The sequence below is a fragment of the Micromys minutus genome (assembly GCF_963924665.1).
Source record: "Micromys minutus genome assembly, chromosome: 6".
Classification (NCBI taxonomy): domain Eukaryota; kingdom Metazoa; phylum Chordata; class Mammalia; order Rodentia; family Muridae; genus Micromys; species Micromys minutus.
This window is the reverse complement of record NC_137975.1, coordinates 43,666,743-43,684,123: the sequence shown is the minus strand read 5'-3', so window position 1 is coordinate 43,684,123 and position 17,381 is coordinate 43,666,743. Positions and strand designations below refer to the sequence as shown.

Sequence of the window (17,381 nt, the reverse complement as noted above, 5' to 3'; positions counted from 1 at the left end):
AGAGGAAAGTTCAGATCTGGTTTACTGAAGGCATTCTGAGCTCTCAGTGAAAAACATTTAAAATAGAAATATAGTTATCACAGAGAAAGCAACAATTTATGTGCCCAAAGTGGCAGGCAGAGCTGAGGGAAAGAGGTGTTCTGAAGATTAATTACTCTCAGTGTTCAAGAGACTTGCCAATTAGTTACTCGTGAATCACCTTCTCATTTCCTTTCGAAGTCTACATGCTGTCATTTCCCCATATGGAAATATCAACTTATATGGTGGTATTTTTAGGGGGACAGAGTGGTGCCTTAGTATTTCAGCAACACAAAACTGTCATTTCAGGAAACTTTAAAAACTACTTTTCTCTGCCACAACGAAGTGGGATCATTCTTCAATCTCTCCCATATAACTGATGAGGAAAAATGTAAAAAAAAAAAATCTCAATTCGGTAATCAATCAAGAAACATGTGAAGGTTCTGTGGTAGGGCCCTTGAAACTCAAGTTTCTATAAAATGCCAATAATTTTCATAATATCATTGCTGTTCTTTGCGTTGTATATGGGTGCATGTACATGTAGATGCATGTGTGTGGTATGTTCGCACGGGGGCATGAATGTGTAGATGCATGTGTTTGATATGACATAAGGAGTCACATCCTTCCTTGCTTCCTACCTGGTTTTGAGACAGGGTTCCTCACTGAACCCATAGCTCACTGACTGATCAGAGAGCTCCAGAGACCTGCCTGTCTCCACCGGCTCGCATCAGGCTTTACCATGATGATCCCAACTTGAGTGCTCACAGTTGTATAGCAGGCTCCTTGCTGGCTATTTTCTAATTAAAAGGGAATCGGCGGATGGAGGAGGGACACACTCCAATCAGGCAGAGATTTCAAACAACCCACGGCCTGTTTAAATGCAGTAAGAGTTCTCAAGCCACGGATCCCTTTTTACTTCACACAAATCTCCTTTTCTCCACTCCAGTAACCATTCTGTAGAAGATACTTGTTCAGCCATGAACACCATGCCCAGAACTGTGATCTAGGGTCCGTTTCCTCAGTTAAGGTCAAACCTGGTACTGACGTCAGAGCCATTCGAGGGAAGGACACCCAGACTGCACACTCTGTGTCCTCTATCCCTGAGCCTTCCTTTGGTACCCAGACCTTCAGCTCCGAACAAACATGTGACCCTGCTGTTCACCCAGGCACAGCAGACATTCTTGGAGTGGTTAACAAAGGTGGGTGGGGTCAGGAGCCTAATCTTTAGGTAGGTAGGCTAGGCAAGTACAGCTTCCCTGACTGAGCCTATTCTTCAAGAGAAACTTAGAGCAAGCTCTGCCCATGTGGCACTTGAAAGGTTGCCTGGGGTGGCAACGTGGCATTGATGTGTGTTTTAAATTTAGGGCAAGTTAGAGAGAGTGCTTATTCAACTGAGAAGACTTAGGACAAGTTAGCACTCAGATTTCTGCTTTAAAACAGCAAGCACACACACAAACAAACCCTTTAGTATTTATTGGTTTGCTTGCTGTCTCTATGAAGCTCTGGGGCTCAGTGGCAGGTGTGGGGGTTTGAATAAGAATGGCCCCCTCAGGCTCCTATATCACTTGGTGGGACTATTTGGGCAGATTAGAAGAAGGTTTGTCTTGAGAGGCAGGCTTTGAGGTTTCAAGGCCCACACCATTTCCAGTGAGCATTCTCCGCTTCACACTTGAGTCTCAAGATAGGATCTCTCAGCGACCTCCAGCGCCACGTCTGTCTGCCACCATGTGCCCCACCCCCATGATTGTCATGGATGCAACCTCTGAACCCTAAACACCAAATAAACATTTTCTTTCATAAGTTACCTCGGTCATACTATCTTTTCACAGCAGCGGAAACGTGTTAAGAAAGCAGGCCTTCTTTTAGGAAACTGGGAACAGCAGATACTTAAAAAGTTATATCACGTTTCCAAGTCAAAATGGGGACAGTGCCAAGTACAGGGAGAGAAGCCGGGGTGCGTCAGTGTGTGGTACGAGAGGGAGGGGATGGGAGAGTTGTGTCCACTCTACAGCCTAGCGCCAGGAGACACAAGCACAGCCTGGTGAAAATACTAGGGCAGGATGAAGAGTTTGCCCACTTACAACCCAGAAAATCAGCAAGAACACAATCCCTGCCTGAGATTCCTAAGTGGCCTCTGCCAAAATAGAAAAACATGAATTTAACACACACACATACTTGCATAGGTGATGACATGCTAGCAAAAACTTGCATGTAGAAGTGAGAGTATTCACTCTTAGAGCTGTCTTCTCTTCCTACAGACATCTCAAGGGAATCAAACATGCCTTTACTTAGAAAATGCCTAACTTCAGAATGAAGGCAGAAACTTGAGCCTGCAAAGGGTGTTCATAAGGACAGAAATCCAAATCCTACTTGACAAAGCAAACCCATCTCACAAAAGCAGCTTACCTGGAAGTCTTGGTCGTCAATTCCAAACCTCTCCCGAAGATTCCGGAAGACCATCGGGCAGTACTCTTTAAACTTGAAATGGCTGGGCATGTTTTCCCTGAAAGGGTCACATGGTGCAGTGAGGCTCAGACCTGAGGCTAACAGGCTTCACTCCGCCCCACCCAAGAGCTCATGGCCCACAGCAAGCAGAGGATTCCATACCGCCAGGTACAACCCAATCAGATCTGACAGACAGAGGGACGGACTGAAAATGCTGTCTGTTCTCATACTGGGACTGTGGTACCCCTTGAAACTGGCTGCACACATCAGCCATTCCCCAAGAGGGTGGGAAGGGACAAGACCTGGAAGCATGTACGAGCAGAGAAGACTGCAGTGAGAAAGGACAGGCGACAGCAAGCTAGCTCACTGTGGAAGCAGTGGTCAAACAAGGCTCACCTCACACCCAAGACCCACATTCTAAATTCACACTGAGACACTTCCTCACTGTCAGGTCCAAGAGAAACTCAGGCCAAATGGCTAGCTGAGGTGCCAATTAGCATACCAAAGCCCAGGCGGGCCTCCAAGCTCACTCAGGACCTGGGCTGAGTTCCTCTCAGCTCTTCTCACTCCACCCCTACCCTAACCTTTCCCAGCTCCCTTCCTCTAGCTTCCTTTCCTATATAACCCTGTCCATTTGGCCCTGTGCACTCTTGGCCCACTCTCTCAGTCCTTCTGACCAACCCTCTCTCTGAGTTCTCTTGGCTTTCTCTGTTGTCTTTCTCTCTCACTCTTCCCTGCGCCCCCTCCCTGCCCCCCCCACCCAGTTAGTCTCTCTGCTCTGGCTTCATCCCGCATACTTAGGATAAAGACAGACCTTCCCCTCAACCACACCCTTGAGTGGCCCCACCTTCACTTTACACACTCACGAAATCAGCCTCTAAACATGTTATGGGAACTCCTAAGGTCACATTAGAACAAAGGCGAGGCTAAGACCCTGCATAGAGGGACCGGCAGTAGGGTAGCTCAGTGGTAGAGCACTCGCCTAGTATGTGTGTGTCCCTAGGTTCAATCCCTAGTACTACCACAAAGAGAAGAAGAGGAAAGAAATTTCAAACTTATCTTGATATGCGAGGTTACTCTGAGGCTCACCCCACTCATATGGAATTGCCCCTTCTCCGTGCTCTCACAGAACAATCAATACAAATTGTGAACACCCCGCTATTACTGTTCTCTGTACAGGAGTGACAGTAATTTGTGTATGTGTTAGTTTTCAGCTACTGTCCTGGCTGTAGTCTGCCATGCTGTAGCTCTAGATTTTGGATAAATTGACTAATCAACTTTCTTCATTAACATCAAAGGTATCCCATTCACACAAAGAACATTACTGACACCAAACATGACATCCAGCTATGTTTAATAATAACACCTTAATTATTTATTGTTTTATAATGTAGTCATTCTATTCACAAAGGCACTGTTTTTAAAGTTTTGTGTACAAGAGCAGAAGTCCATAACTGTTCAAACAATCCAAGTAATTTTCAGCTCCAAAAAATTTAAATAGTAATGAGGATATCACTTTTAATGTATAAGATACTCACAGGAACAATATGCCATAAGGCAAAGGGATATTATCCCAGAGGGCCTACTGCTGAATCTCTGATTATGACAGATGGCTGTGTTTATCACAGGATTAACTTCATCAGCAAAACTTTACTCCCACCCATTGAAAAAACTGTGTGATTACTGAAAGTCACAAAAAGTCCTAGTCTGCCCAGCCAGAGAGTATCCAGAGAGGCTGCACCATACTCACTTGTTGAAAAGGTGGTTGTCCACCTTTATCTTTGAGTAGGCTTTGAAGTCATCAGGCATCAACATGACAGGGATTTGAACATGGCTCAGTTCATTGATCTAGAAAAACATAACATAGATAGCATTGGTTATTGCCATCCTGGTGAGGATGGCCCGATCTTGCCATGTAACTGTAAAGAAATCCATGAGCACAGGAATTCTGCCTGCCTTCTGCTTCCCTCTGGTTGTCTTCCCTCCCTCCCTCCCCCCCCTCCCTCCCTCCCTCCCTCTCTAGTCGGTCTTCCCTCCTCCCAGCTTCCACCCAGGTTCTTCTCTCCCACACTGGGACTGGATGGCACAGGAGGAATACAAAGGGCCAGTCTTTCAGGTTCTCTGTCCCTTATGGGCACTTGGTCCTCAGTCTGTCTCCCTCTCTCCTTCCAGACCCTCAATGTAGAAGATCACTTATCCCACTTCCTCTGTGAACAAAGTGTTATCTGAGAGAGGAAGTTCAGTCCTCCTAGGTGAGTATTTGTTGAATTAACAGACACAATTTACATTTTGGAGCACCTCAAGAGTGATGCAGATGTCCATCTATTCATTCTTCTCTTTCTTGTAGGGACTGAGTTTAAATATAAATATCAAGATGGGCTTGAGCATCACAGTTGAGACCTTCTCTCAGGAAGATGATTGCTTCATGGGGTTACAAGAGACCGAGGAGCTCAAACAGGGCTAGGAGCAAAAGCAGAGCCACTGGGGCGTCTGGATGAGTAGGATGGCAGGTTTGAGACCAGCCTGGGCTACCCAGTGAAACTATCTCAAAAGAAAACAAAACAGTAAAGGCACAGACTTCAGAGGAAAAAAAACAGAATCCCATTTTCTTTATACCACAGGAAATGGCAGGGGTGGGTCTGGTGCCTGATTTTCTTTTTGCACTTGACCCCCATGCTGTTTTCCCCCTTGCTGATTTCAATAAAAACATTAACCCACTTTAAATGTCTGTACTTCCTGCAGGATGGAAGGCACTCTGAAGGGTTCTTGGTAGTAAAAAGCAAAAACAAAACCAAGCAAACAAGCAATGAGTTTCTTGCTAGGACAGGGATTTGAATGCACTGATGATCTCTTAGCCAGGGAGCATGATTTCAGGACACTGTCTTTCCTGCAGGCCAACCTGGAGGCTGCTGCTGGTCCAACACTGTCAGACAAAGCTGATGGCAATTGGTGGATCTGACGCTTAAAGAGAAAAGAGGAACCCCAGAAGTTCCAATGGAAAAGGTAGAAAATGAGGTTTGAAGAAGTGGGGCTTGGCTTTGGGGCAGAGCTTAGAGTCCATTTGCATTCTGATTTGAAAGGGTCAGAGAAAAGGCACTGAGTACATGCTGGAGAAGTCTGGTTCAGGGACTATGCACGGAGATGGATGGATGGATGGATGGATGGATGGATGGATGGATGGATGATGTGATGGATGATGGATGAATGATGTGATGGATGGATGGATGGATGGATGGATGGATGGATGGATGGATGATGTGATGGATGGATGGGTGGATGATGTGATGGATGATGGATGAATGATGTGATGGATGGATGAATGGATGGATGGATGGATGGATGGATGGATGGATGATGTGATGGATGGATGGGTAGATGATGTGATGGATGATGGATGAATGGATGGTTGATGATGGATGAATGGATGGTTGATGATGGATGAGGGATGGATGATGGATAGATGAATGGATGGATAATGGATGAATGGATGAATGGATTGGCCCTTCAGGTCTTAGATCTTTGTTCACAGTGTGGTAGCTAGAGGAGCAAGAACCGAGAAATCAGAGTCACACAGTCCCTCACATAGGAATTCCCATGAGAAATGATGGGCAGGACACTTGGACCCAAACCCCAGGCAGTTAATAGAAACGCTGGAGTCTAGACAGTAAGTGTGAACTGCGAACTTGGAGCAGGGGTGAGGTAAATGGCTTCTTGAAGGGAGTGATGCTGAAGCCACTTTCATGATGGAGATGTGAGCTGTGAGGACCTAATTCAGTAGTGCATATGTATTTACTTACTTAGGTATGTGCTGGGTTTGCATGATACGTATACTTGTTAGTGTAGGTATGTGGGTCTGGAGGTTGACATTCAGGGTCTTCCTGGAGTAGCTCCACCCCTTTTGTTGTTGGTTTTGGTTTTGAAATTGAGCAGGAATAGCCTCCATTTGGTTAGGCTGGATGCAATGAACTTCAGAGAAGAGTCTGAACCCCCTCAATCCCCCTCACTGCTAGGGGCGCTAGGGATCTTGGGGATCCCAATTCAGGCCTGGTGCTTGTTACAGGAGGCACTTTATACATCCAGCCATCTCCCTAGCTCACTCTCTACCTTGATAGCTGAGGAACAGGCTGACTTTAACTAGACATTCTTGGGTCATTTCATCTTTCTGCTCCATTGTCTTTCACTCTCAGTAGCTTTGTGTTTCCTTTCTCACTCCCTTGCCAAGTTATGCTTTCAAACTTCTGGGTCAAGTGAATGAACACACAGTGAACTAGAGATCTACCACTCAGGGGCAACTTTTAATTAGTAATCAATGTTTCCAACAGCATCTCTTGAACCTCGACTTTGTTCTGTAGGAATGCTTCATTTTGGTGCATAAAGTTAGCATTCACTTACCAGCTTTACCTAAATGTGTTAAATTGAGCAGTGCTTGGACACTGAAAACTCATTGGACTTCCTGGGTAACTCCACTCCCTTTAGCCTATGAGTCTGCCATTACATATGCTGAAAGGTATGCTTGCCTCTGGTCCCAAAACCACAGTGGTAAGTTACCATCTCAGATGAGGTTGAACTAATCCTCTTCACTGACTTCTGTAACTCATGTGGGGCTCCTAGCCTTGAGCTTGCAGCTCTCTTGACAGTGGGTTTTGAAGTTTAACATTTCAATTTCTTGACTTAGCATTTTTTACTTTAGTCCAGTCATTCCAGGTGGCCGATGGCAAAATTAGGGATAAAACTGGCAGTGAGCGGCTACTGCTCCTGCTGTTGTTGTTGTTCTACAACAACTATTATTAGTAGTAGTATTGTTATTAAAAATATTGTTTTGTGGTGCTAGGATAGAGCTCAGGGCTTTGTGCTCAACCACTGAACTATACACTCAGCTCTTATCAGTATTTAAAGAAGAATGTCTGTCTTTATAGACACTTAAATTGAGAACTCACACACATTTATGTAGGTTATGTAATATTCATGAAATGACACAGAGAGATTTGTAATTAACTCTCACTGTATTGAAAAACCAGCCCCCTCCCCTTAGGAATGAGAGTATATTATAAAATCTGAACAGTTTTTCATTTCTGGAGCTAAGAGTGGAGCCAAGCGAACGGAAAGCACTGACTGCGTTATTCCGGGCACATTCTATAGGGTTGCGGATATTTAATGAACTCTTACGACTGAAAGGCAGCATCGCCTTCATACAGGGGAGAGTTAATGGTCATCAAACCCCTCTGGGAAAGCCGGCTTTGTTCTGCTTAGACAGACATAGTCACCATCTTACACAGCTCAGAACTTTTCTAAGTGTATGTCACACATATATCCATGCAGAGAGGCCACCTGCTGGGTCATCCTGTACCCTATGAAGGACCTTGTGGTTCTGTTTATGCTGTGCCAGTCACCCCCTAAAACACAGGCATTGCTTTCTGCTGAGCCACTGGGTACAGAAACTCACAATGCCCAGGCCTCATACAAGACATGAAATAAAGGAACTCTGTTGTCAATATCAATTGAAGCAAGGCTACGGAGGGGAGGGAGGTTCAAATGTCTGTTAATACCATGTGTCCACATGACCTGACCACATTATAATTAAGAGTTAAGGAACGGAGAAGGCAGAGAGAAATAGGCATAGTATGAAGTGGGGGAAGAGGGCAGGTAGGTGTCTTAGTTTCTGCTCAACTTTGTCTCAACTCACTTTAATACTTGGCATTAATGCCACAGCTAATGCTTGCTGGACATCTGCCAAATGCCACTCTGACCCCTTTGGCCATAGTGTCTCATCTGATATTTATAGCTCAGTAGTGTAGGTCCTATCATTCCCATTTCCCAGATAAGGAAATGCAGGCTTAGTGAGATTAGCAACCCGCTATTAGCTGGTCAGGTTGCATCTGGGATTCAGCCCATGTGGTCAAGACTCCAGCAGTCACAGCAAGTGGCTAGATTTCCCAAACTCAGGATCTTTTTAGATTCCTACCAGCCTAGAGGGTGAGCCTTCACAGCAAGGAACCATAAAATAAGCATCTAAAATTAAAATGTACAGCTTTATTGTGTTAAAAAAAACTTCTGAAGAAATTCTTTTTTAAAGAAAAATAATAAATAAATAGTAAATGTGTTGGTCTCACCCACACAACCTAAGCTGAGATTTGTCCCTCAATTGTCACTGTTCCTGCTACTTGTCACTCAGCCTGCACCCAACTCCTCTGAAAGAATCATAAACAGTTATCACTGAAGGATGCAAATCAATCTCCATAGCAATTATTTATTAAGACAATTGTAATAAATTCCAAAACTCATGGGAAAACCATTGTTCACATACTACACAGTAGCCTTCTCTGAACTTTTCCTCACAGCTCAACAAGGAAAAGGGGTCTTGACTTTTCTCCTCAGAAGAATGTTCCAGTTCCTATCATGTGCAAGTTAGCTACAACACTGTAAATCATGGGTTCGTTATTTCCCGTGAGCTACATGGCTGAAGTGAGTACCATTCCTATAAATTCACACTTCAAGCATGCATCTAAGCTGCAAAAACCAGAACCAATGAACAGATTCCGGACAAGAAATAAACAAAAATTATGGTGCATAAATGTGTCCCCACAAAGCTGTTTCATGCTGAGGCATTAAGAAAAATATACAGCAAATATATAATTTTTAAGTCAAGAAAGAATAAGTTCATACATTTTAAGGCATTACTTATGACAATTAATTAAGATACATTTCCCCTAAATATTATGCTTTTAGACTAAAAAATAACTATTTGGGGACTTTTATTTATTTTTCTGTTTGTTTTTAGACATGGTCTCACTATATAGCCCCTGAAGGCCTAGAACTCACTACATAAACTAGGCTGTCCTTTAATTCACAGATACTCACCTGCCTCTGGGGTTAAAGGGGTGCACCAACTCACTTGTCTATCAAAACCCCAAACATCTCTCACATGTAGAGGAGACACAGACATTTAATCTGATTTTAGTAAAGACACTTCTCTACAGATCATGATTCACAGAGTTAAAACAGGACTCTGTCGTGAGCAGCTGTGGGCTACACTTTCAAGAGCTTCCTGGGGACCAGAGATGTCTGGAAGCAGCCAAGTCTACCTGAGACTAGAGCAGGATGGAAACAGGAAGAGTGGGGAGGACCAGAGATGCTCACTCATTCCTCCTCCAAATCTCAAGAGAAGTAACCTGAATGCCTACTTAAAACACAGTTCTACAACAGAGAAACCTGCAAAGTGGGAACTGGGCCAGAATAAGCACCAAGGAGTCATGATTAGCAAAGACCCAGCAGGAAGAAGAATTAGCATGCAATACTGGGCATGGTTATTTAGAATTCAGGTTCCCATTAATAGATTTTTTTTAAGGGAGGGCTAATTGTTACATGTGTCATGCCAGATTTCCCACGCCGGGTTTTTGATTGCTTTTGGCTTTCACAGAAGGATCCAGACTTCATGGTAAACAATATGACCAGCTTCCCTGTTACTGTTCCATCATGAGCATCTGAAAAGAAATACTTTATACCTACTGGACTCATCCTAAAAATTCCTTTGCAGTTCTCTAATAAAGCACACAAAGATTTTTCTACCAAACCACTTACTTTAAGCATTTTTTTCCTCCCCCAGGGTTCATCCCACCTAGGAAATAAATGACAGCAGTATTTATGGGGTATGGCAGGAATTGGATGCTGTGGCTAGTTCTGCCCACTCCTACCCCACAGGGGTCCACGATCACACAAATGGCAACATTCACTTATTCTCACCAATACAAAAATTACCTCAAGTCCCACTTCCTAGGAAAGTATTTTCCCCTGTGTGACTCAGAAAGCCTTCAAGATTCCCTACCCCCAGCTCTTTTGAGCCACCTTATTTGGTATCACAGGGGATACAGACCAAAGAAACTTAACTTTGAAGGTTACAATGGAAACTAATGAGGAAAAACACAGATATCTTGTTTCAACAACACAAACAAAGCAGAAGAGTAGGGCAGAGTGAACAAAATCAAAGTCAGGGAGAAAACAAAACAACACATTTTCATTTGATATTTTTCCTACTAACTTAAGTTTGGGGAGAATTACCTAAATTTTTAAAATCAGATTTTCAGTATCAACTGGATAGCCATTTGTAACTGATAAGTTCCATGCAAGAAAAAAAAAAAGACTTCAATAATTTGCACATAATTTGTAAATATTTTTTACAATCTCACCACAAATATGGGTTGAAGCAATTAAGAATTTTCAAAACAGTCCCCAGACACAGGCATGTGGCCTGCACTTGGGCAGGAGTGGCGCTGGCTACAGCTGACAATGCAAACTGAATAGCAATTTGAAAGTTCTGAGGTTTCAGTGGGGCAGGCAGAGCAAATTAGAGCCAGTTACAGGGGCAGGAGGAACAGGCGGCCGAAGGTGTTTGCAAAGTGTATTTTTATTTGTCACAGGACGAGGCCAATTTTCTACAGAGGCTCCATCAATATTCATTTCTGAAGGCATTTTTGAAGAGCTAACATTTCTATGTTTGCAGATCACACAGACCACAGGATCCAAGTATGAGCTGCCTTCCAATATCTAGAAAACGATGTTTCATTTTGACGGGGCAAATGAAATTGTTCTGATAGCCAAGCGGAGACACAAGCATAGACAAAAGGGTCTGCCTCCTTCACCTGCACACTCCAAAACCCAAGTCAATCACTTAGGAGTCGTTTCTCTTGAGTAACAGCAATCAACTCAATCTTTTGAATAGTGGCTAATTGATTAAAATAATAATAAATGTCAGCTGCAGTATTTAAACCCTGGCTTAGAATCTTATTTGAATTTATAATGCAAACATAAATTCTACCATCCAGAAACACAGTATCCCAAAGCTCTAGCATCAAGAGTCCTCTCCCCACCTGCTCCCTCCTTGTGTTTGTGTGTCTGTGTGTGTGTGTGTGTGCGCGCGCGCGCACGCACACTCAATCGAGCACCTGTGTGCAAATTTCTGTACACATGCACATACAGAGGTCGACCTCTGTGCCTGTCCTTCATGACTGCCCAGTCTGTTGTGTTGGAAAGAGTCTCTCACTAATCTGGACCTTGTCAAGTTGCTTAGGGGAGCTGGGTGCAAGCCCCAAGGTCCTTCCTGTGCCTACCTCCCCAACATAGGAGTTACAAATATGTCTTTTTTAAAAAATGTAGGTCCTAGGGACTGAACTCAAGTCTTTATGCTTCTGAGACAAGCACTTTTCCAACTGAGACATCTCCAGAGTCCAGTACCACGGAGATTTCTGATGAACAGAATCGGGGGCTGGCCTGCTACCAACTCAATGGATTCGTGTTAAAAGTTGCCACCCATAAAACACAGAATCCAACATTAAATTGCTGAATGAAGGCCAGAAATCTGTAACTTATTTCAGAGACAGGCTTTCTAAAAGAAAAATCTAAGAAAGACTTTGCCAAGGAAAACAAATGTTACAAAGTGGTCTATTGAGAAGGACCCCGGCCTTGGAGTCTGGAGACCCATAACTGAGGCTGGTCCTACTTCATCTGGCGCTCAGAGGCCCCTGATCGCACGTTCATGCCTTTAAAATGAACTCGAGAAGAAATGTCAAATGATGTGCTTTTTCAGCTCAGTGATTTAGAAAGTGCTTGAATTAATCACTTGCCTATCAGACTTCAGATAGTTTACACACAAATATGGATTTCTGGCCTCTTTTGGAACAGGCAGGGCTGTTGTGGCATCATTGTTCCTGGCATCGTGCCTCTGGTGTGAGTGGCTGCAGGGGAGTACCCCTTGTTCCCATCCGTCCCTGGTGCCCTAACTGGATGCCTGTTCAGTCTTTCAGGCACCACAGAACCCCAGGGCTTCACCTTGCTGAAGCAGTCCCCAAAATTTCAACAAACCAAAACACATTTTTTTTACAGGTTTTCCCCTACCCCCTAATTCCTGAATGATCTCTGTGAGCTCATCCAGGTTGATCAAGCAGGGTCATGTGAGGGAAGTCAAGATCACCCATCTGCAGTTGCCTGAACTCACGTCTTCTGTCTTGCTTGTTCAACGAAGCCACCTCTTAGAAGGGTACCAGGCAGAAGCCAGGAAAGCACAAAACCATGTGCGGATGATTCAAATCATCATTTAAATGCCTAGGCCGGCTTACGGCCACAGTCCTAATGAGATCATCAGTTCTCAAATTGGGGGTCAAGACCCCTTTGGGGGTTGCATATCAGTGTCCTGCATATCAGGTATTTACAGCGGGACTCATAACACAATTACGGTTATGAAGTAGCAACAAAATAACTTTGTGGCTGGGGGTCACCAGGACTTGAGGAATTGTGTTAAAAGGTTGCAGCATTAGAAAGGTTGCGAACAAGTGCCTTAGAGAAGTTGAATCTGCAAAGTCTCCTGCAGACTCAGGCATTTGCTTTAGTTCCTAGCTGGTGACACTATTTTAGAAGACTGTGGAATCTCTCTGGGACATGGGACCTAAGCCACTAGGCTGGGCCTAAGGCTATGGCCATATCTGTTCCAATGACAAACCAAACCTTCTGAAAGTCCGAACCAAAATCGCAGCCGCAGTGACCAGAAAGTGATTAACGCAGACTAACCCTTTACGACAGTGGAAGGGAGGCTTCTGCTACTTGCAACTGAAGATGTCCAAACACAGCAGTGGTAACTGTCAATGTACAGAAGCTCCACTCCTCTAGGTGGCATGCATGCCAGTAATTAGCCGACTCTAACAAGTGAATCTGGAAAGTTTCAAGTGAACATAACTTTCTTTTTGGTTGGTATCTAATATACTCAAATAATTTACTACTTCCAGTAAACCCATCTTATAAAAAGGATGCTCTCAAACCATGTGCCCTGTGAAGTTAGGATTCTATCAGGGATTGGACAGTGGGGTTCTGACAGTCATTCTGGCAGGGACCCTAACTCTCAGAGTCCTTTGGGAATGGGGTGCAGCTGGCCATGCAAAGACGAGTTGGCCTGTCACACTGTGTTCCCACTGGCGTCCTAGAGAGCCAAACACATACACTCAAAAAGTAGGCAATGCAAGACAGCCATGCATCTTAATGTACCAATCACACGGACATCATTAGTAAAGCCTGCAGATGATGGGAAAGGATTTGGGTTTCAGTCTGCCCCCCCACAGATATATAATTTTTAAAGGAGATTTCTCTGCTGGACTGGCATTAAGATTCCAGCGAGGAAGTGCTGGATTCCTGGTCTCTTAGGTTAGACTCCTGTTTTCCTTTCTAAGTGCAGAGCAGAGAGGCAGCCAGCTTCCCTACCCAAGATCGCCTGCACAGAACAATGTGAGGAAGGCTGCCATTAAGCTATAATGGTGATTTCCCGGACTCCTGCCTGGAGTTGATGATGGACTACATTTTTATTTCTTCCAGAAACCCCACTGGAAGGACAAAGGAGGAAGTGGAGGGTGAAAAACAAAACAACAAAGAAAAACAAAAACAACAAAAACCCCAACCCCTCGGGTAAAGACAAAGGTACCACAGACAAAAGAGAAGTCACAGAGAATCTTTAACAGGCACAAAGTAAGCGACTATTAACTGGCCGAAGAGAGGCAGCTGCCAGCTAAGCACGCAGGGACGTTGGCACCACAGCTAGACTCTCTCAGAAGCAAAGACAAGGGCTGATTACTTGAGACCAGGTCCCAAGAGGCTCTGACTTTGAGAGCAGGATACCAGCTGGGCCCTAGAGTAAACAGAGCCTGTATTCCAACTCCTGGGGCTACACCACCACCCTCTCCCCTGCAGTCCAGGTCACTCCCTTAGGAACACTGGAGCAATCCCACTGAGGGGAAGAAACCCCAGAGAAAAAATTCCACCATAGGCAACACCCCATGGGTTACCTTGCTAACCACCCACTAGCCAATAGGCATTACCCTCCATGCACCCAGAATTCACCAACTGGCCACCAGAACCTCAGTCTGGAACATGAACTAATATCAACAAACTGTCAGATGGCTGGCTTTTCTTTTTTCGTGAGTGTGTATGTGCCAAGTGTACCAAGCCTTTGCCATGATCTGTGCACTGATTTCATCAGATGCAACTGAGGTTCTGAGTGCCCTGGGCCTCAGACTCACACTGAGCTCCTCTTCAGCTGAGTAAAACAAACCCCCACAAAGCAAGCAGGTGCTTAAGGGGAAGTCTGTAAAGAAACCTCAGACCAAGCTACTACTAATCCTGAGTAAGCATAGACCCGTGGGGTAGAGCTGATTTCTCTGTTCCCTCCACCAGTCAATCCAAATGCTCAGGGCTTGGTGGAATAAAGAACTGTTGTTCAGAACAACTGAAATGACTAGAAAGACTTTCAAACATGGGTTGCTTTTCAACTATATTTGGTAATGATAACCAACCCCTAATCCACACTGTATTTTGAGGATTAGAGGAAGGTATGGCTTGCTGAGGGTCTGAAGTGTGCTGCCTGTGACAATGAACTACCAAATTTAGTGCTTCGCCAGACTTTAATAAATGCCATGGTTAATGTGAATGTGCTTCATACAAGGTGCCATTAAGTGCAAAGTTCAAACAAACCAACACTGCATTTCATGTACAACACCATAGAGAAAAGCTCTGTACTCCTACCAGGGTAGAAACGGCTAAAGACGCACAAAATCCAACGTGAAATCAAATTGGCACAAATCCCTCTGCCAGCTAGTACCTGCTGTTGGCAGATGCCCTCAATATTTCAAGACTTAAAAATAGAATAAACTACACACCCTAGGGAAGCTTGCTTCATAGTTGCACTAAAGTTGATTCTAGCAATTCCCTGGCCTGGCATTGCTAAGTGATTGCTACATTTGAGGAATGACTGTGTGTGGTGCAGAGGAAAGCCAAGCATAGACCCTTAACACTGTAACATTCAGGAGATGAATCATGTGCTTCTTTTAGACACTGGTGAACCTTGCCAGTCTCCAAAGGGGCCACTTAGCAGAATTCTACCTAGAAGCAAAAACCCCGTACATGCTCCTTATACTTCCTTTTTGTGGGGCTCTACAGTAAGTCAGAAAGTAACACCTCAAGAGAAGCTACAGCTTTGAAACCAGAGTTGTATAAAAAACAGGTATTTGTTAAGTTTCCACATTTGCCAGCTTGCCAAAAACAACGGCACCTGAGCCACCTATGAAAACTAATCCATAACTCCCCACAGAATGTTCTTCCTGGCCTGTGAGAAATGCGCAATGCGAGCTCCATTACATTTATTAACTGCTTATTATCTGCTGGACTTCTAAAGACTTATAAACCTCCTGGCCAATTTCGAAGCTTTCAGGAAAATAAAATTGTATCATTTGAAAGTCAACAAAATAGAACTTCAGTACATCTGGCATGAGTTGATAAGGGAGGATGAGATACTTTGTCAAATACAGGCCGTGGTGATGTTCTGTCATTCTCTGGGCTTATGTATTTCTGTGAGGTATAATTTTCAACAACAAAGCTATTAAAGCCAAAAAAGCAAAGGGCACAGAATTCAGAAGTAAGCGTCCAGAAAGTCACAGTTAGGATACAACTTTGAAAAATAATTAATCAATTATAGTACTTGCACTTAAAGAAAAGAAAAAAAAAAGGAAAAAAAAAGAAAGAAAGAAAAAATATTTAATGAAAGTTACAGATTCTTTGTAGTGTTTTAATGTATATACTTAATTGGACATCTAAAGTTTGCAAATATGCTGTAAAGTATATATTAGGATTTATACATAAATATAACTCAGTTTACTTGCTAATATGGCCATATTACCCACAAATTTTTTAGTCCTTTGTTTTGAGAATTTTCAGTCTTTACCCATCAAACTCCAGGCGGAAAGCAGAAAATCTGGTGTGGGGCTTCAGGGACTAAAGAGTTCCTGAATCTAACAGTCTTTTCATGGGCATGGAGTCGTAACCACTGGAGACAGTCTATCCTTTCACACGACCATGTGGCCAGGGCACCAACACTTTGTTAACACATGTCAAAACCTGATGGTTCTCACCAACAGTAATGGTTGGACACTGCACTGAGAGAAGTGAAAAATAAAGAGAGAACTCCTTCCAGTGAGTCCCGTACCCAGCTCCACAGTCTGGTAAGGCTGCCCACATCCTGTCCACCAAGACAGGGAGTCCTGAAGTTGAGGCCACAGAGACAGGTGCTATCACTGTGGCCCAGCCTTTCACATGACATTTCAGAATGAAGCAAGAGTCCAGTGCAATGTCCTCCTGTAGGCTGTGTGAGCACTCATTTAAGGTTTCAAAACCTCAAATGTGTGGGCTACAAATTTATTCCAAGGCGGTGAAGCTCAGTGGTAGTGTACACTTAGTGAGCCTGATGTCCTGGGGTCTATCCCTAGCAACATGCATGCACTCAAATTAGTAGTTTTTAAAAGTTATCCAAAGATTATAATGGGTGAACTTTTAGTATGTAAGCTATGTAATATGCCTATAATAGTTTCTTATCTCTCGTTTTCTACTGAAAAACTTTAATTAAACTTAACTTTCTTCTCTGGTATGCTGAACTATTCATGGAGTTTTGTGGGTTTCTTTTTTGGGGGGGGGAGGTGGTGGTGACCACATTCTCAAATAAATGCACTGTGAGAAAAAAGCAAACAAGCAAACTGAGAAGCAACTCAAATTTTATCTAAAAAGAGAAATAACTGTTTAGCAAACAATATCCCCAAGCTTCTGTATTCAAGCGAGACAATGCTGTGTCTAAGACAGGCACGCAGAGGGCATGTTTTACATAGCTTTCCTTTGTGAAGGGAAGCATTTCTGAACATTGAGGGTATTCTATTCTTATGAGGTATTCTAAAAATCTTCCAGCTTAGGTTTTACCACGCCTACACACGGTCAGTTACAGTGGACTGCAGAAAAACCCCTTATAGATAACAAATTAATTAACTTATGTGAGACAGGCTGCTCTTGAACTCTAGGCAGCCCAATGATCTTGAACGTCAAGCTCCTTCCTCTCCCATGTCTTA

The 17,381-nt window shown here is 43.7% G+C and overlaps 1 protein-coding gene across 2 annotated transcripts in view; it reads right to left on the bottom strand.

Annotated features, from left to right (window-relative positions):
- Positions 1 to 17,381, bottom strand: part of PIP4K2A (phosphatidylinositol-5-phosphate 4-kinase type 2 alpha) — a 156,868-nt gene that overhangs the window by 62,920 nt on the left and 76,567 nt on the right. For both annotated transcript variants that reach the window (XR_013975049.1, XM_080917749.1), the window contains exons 2-3: positions 4,214 to 4,311; positions 2,425 to 2,521 (exon numbers count right to left, since the gene is read on the bottom strand). Coding sequence is in view for 1 of the 2 variants with exons in the window: in XM_080917749.1 (XP_080773875.1) it covers positions 2,425 to 2,521; positions 4,214 to 4,311 (195 nt within the window). In the remaining variant the exon portion in view is untranslated. The remainder of the gene's footprint in view (positions 1 to 2,424; positions 2,522 to 4,213; positions 4,312 to 17,381) is intronic.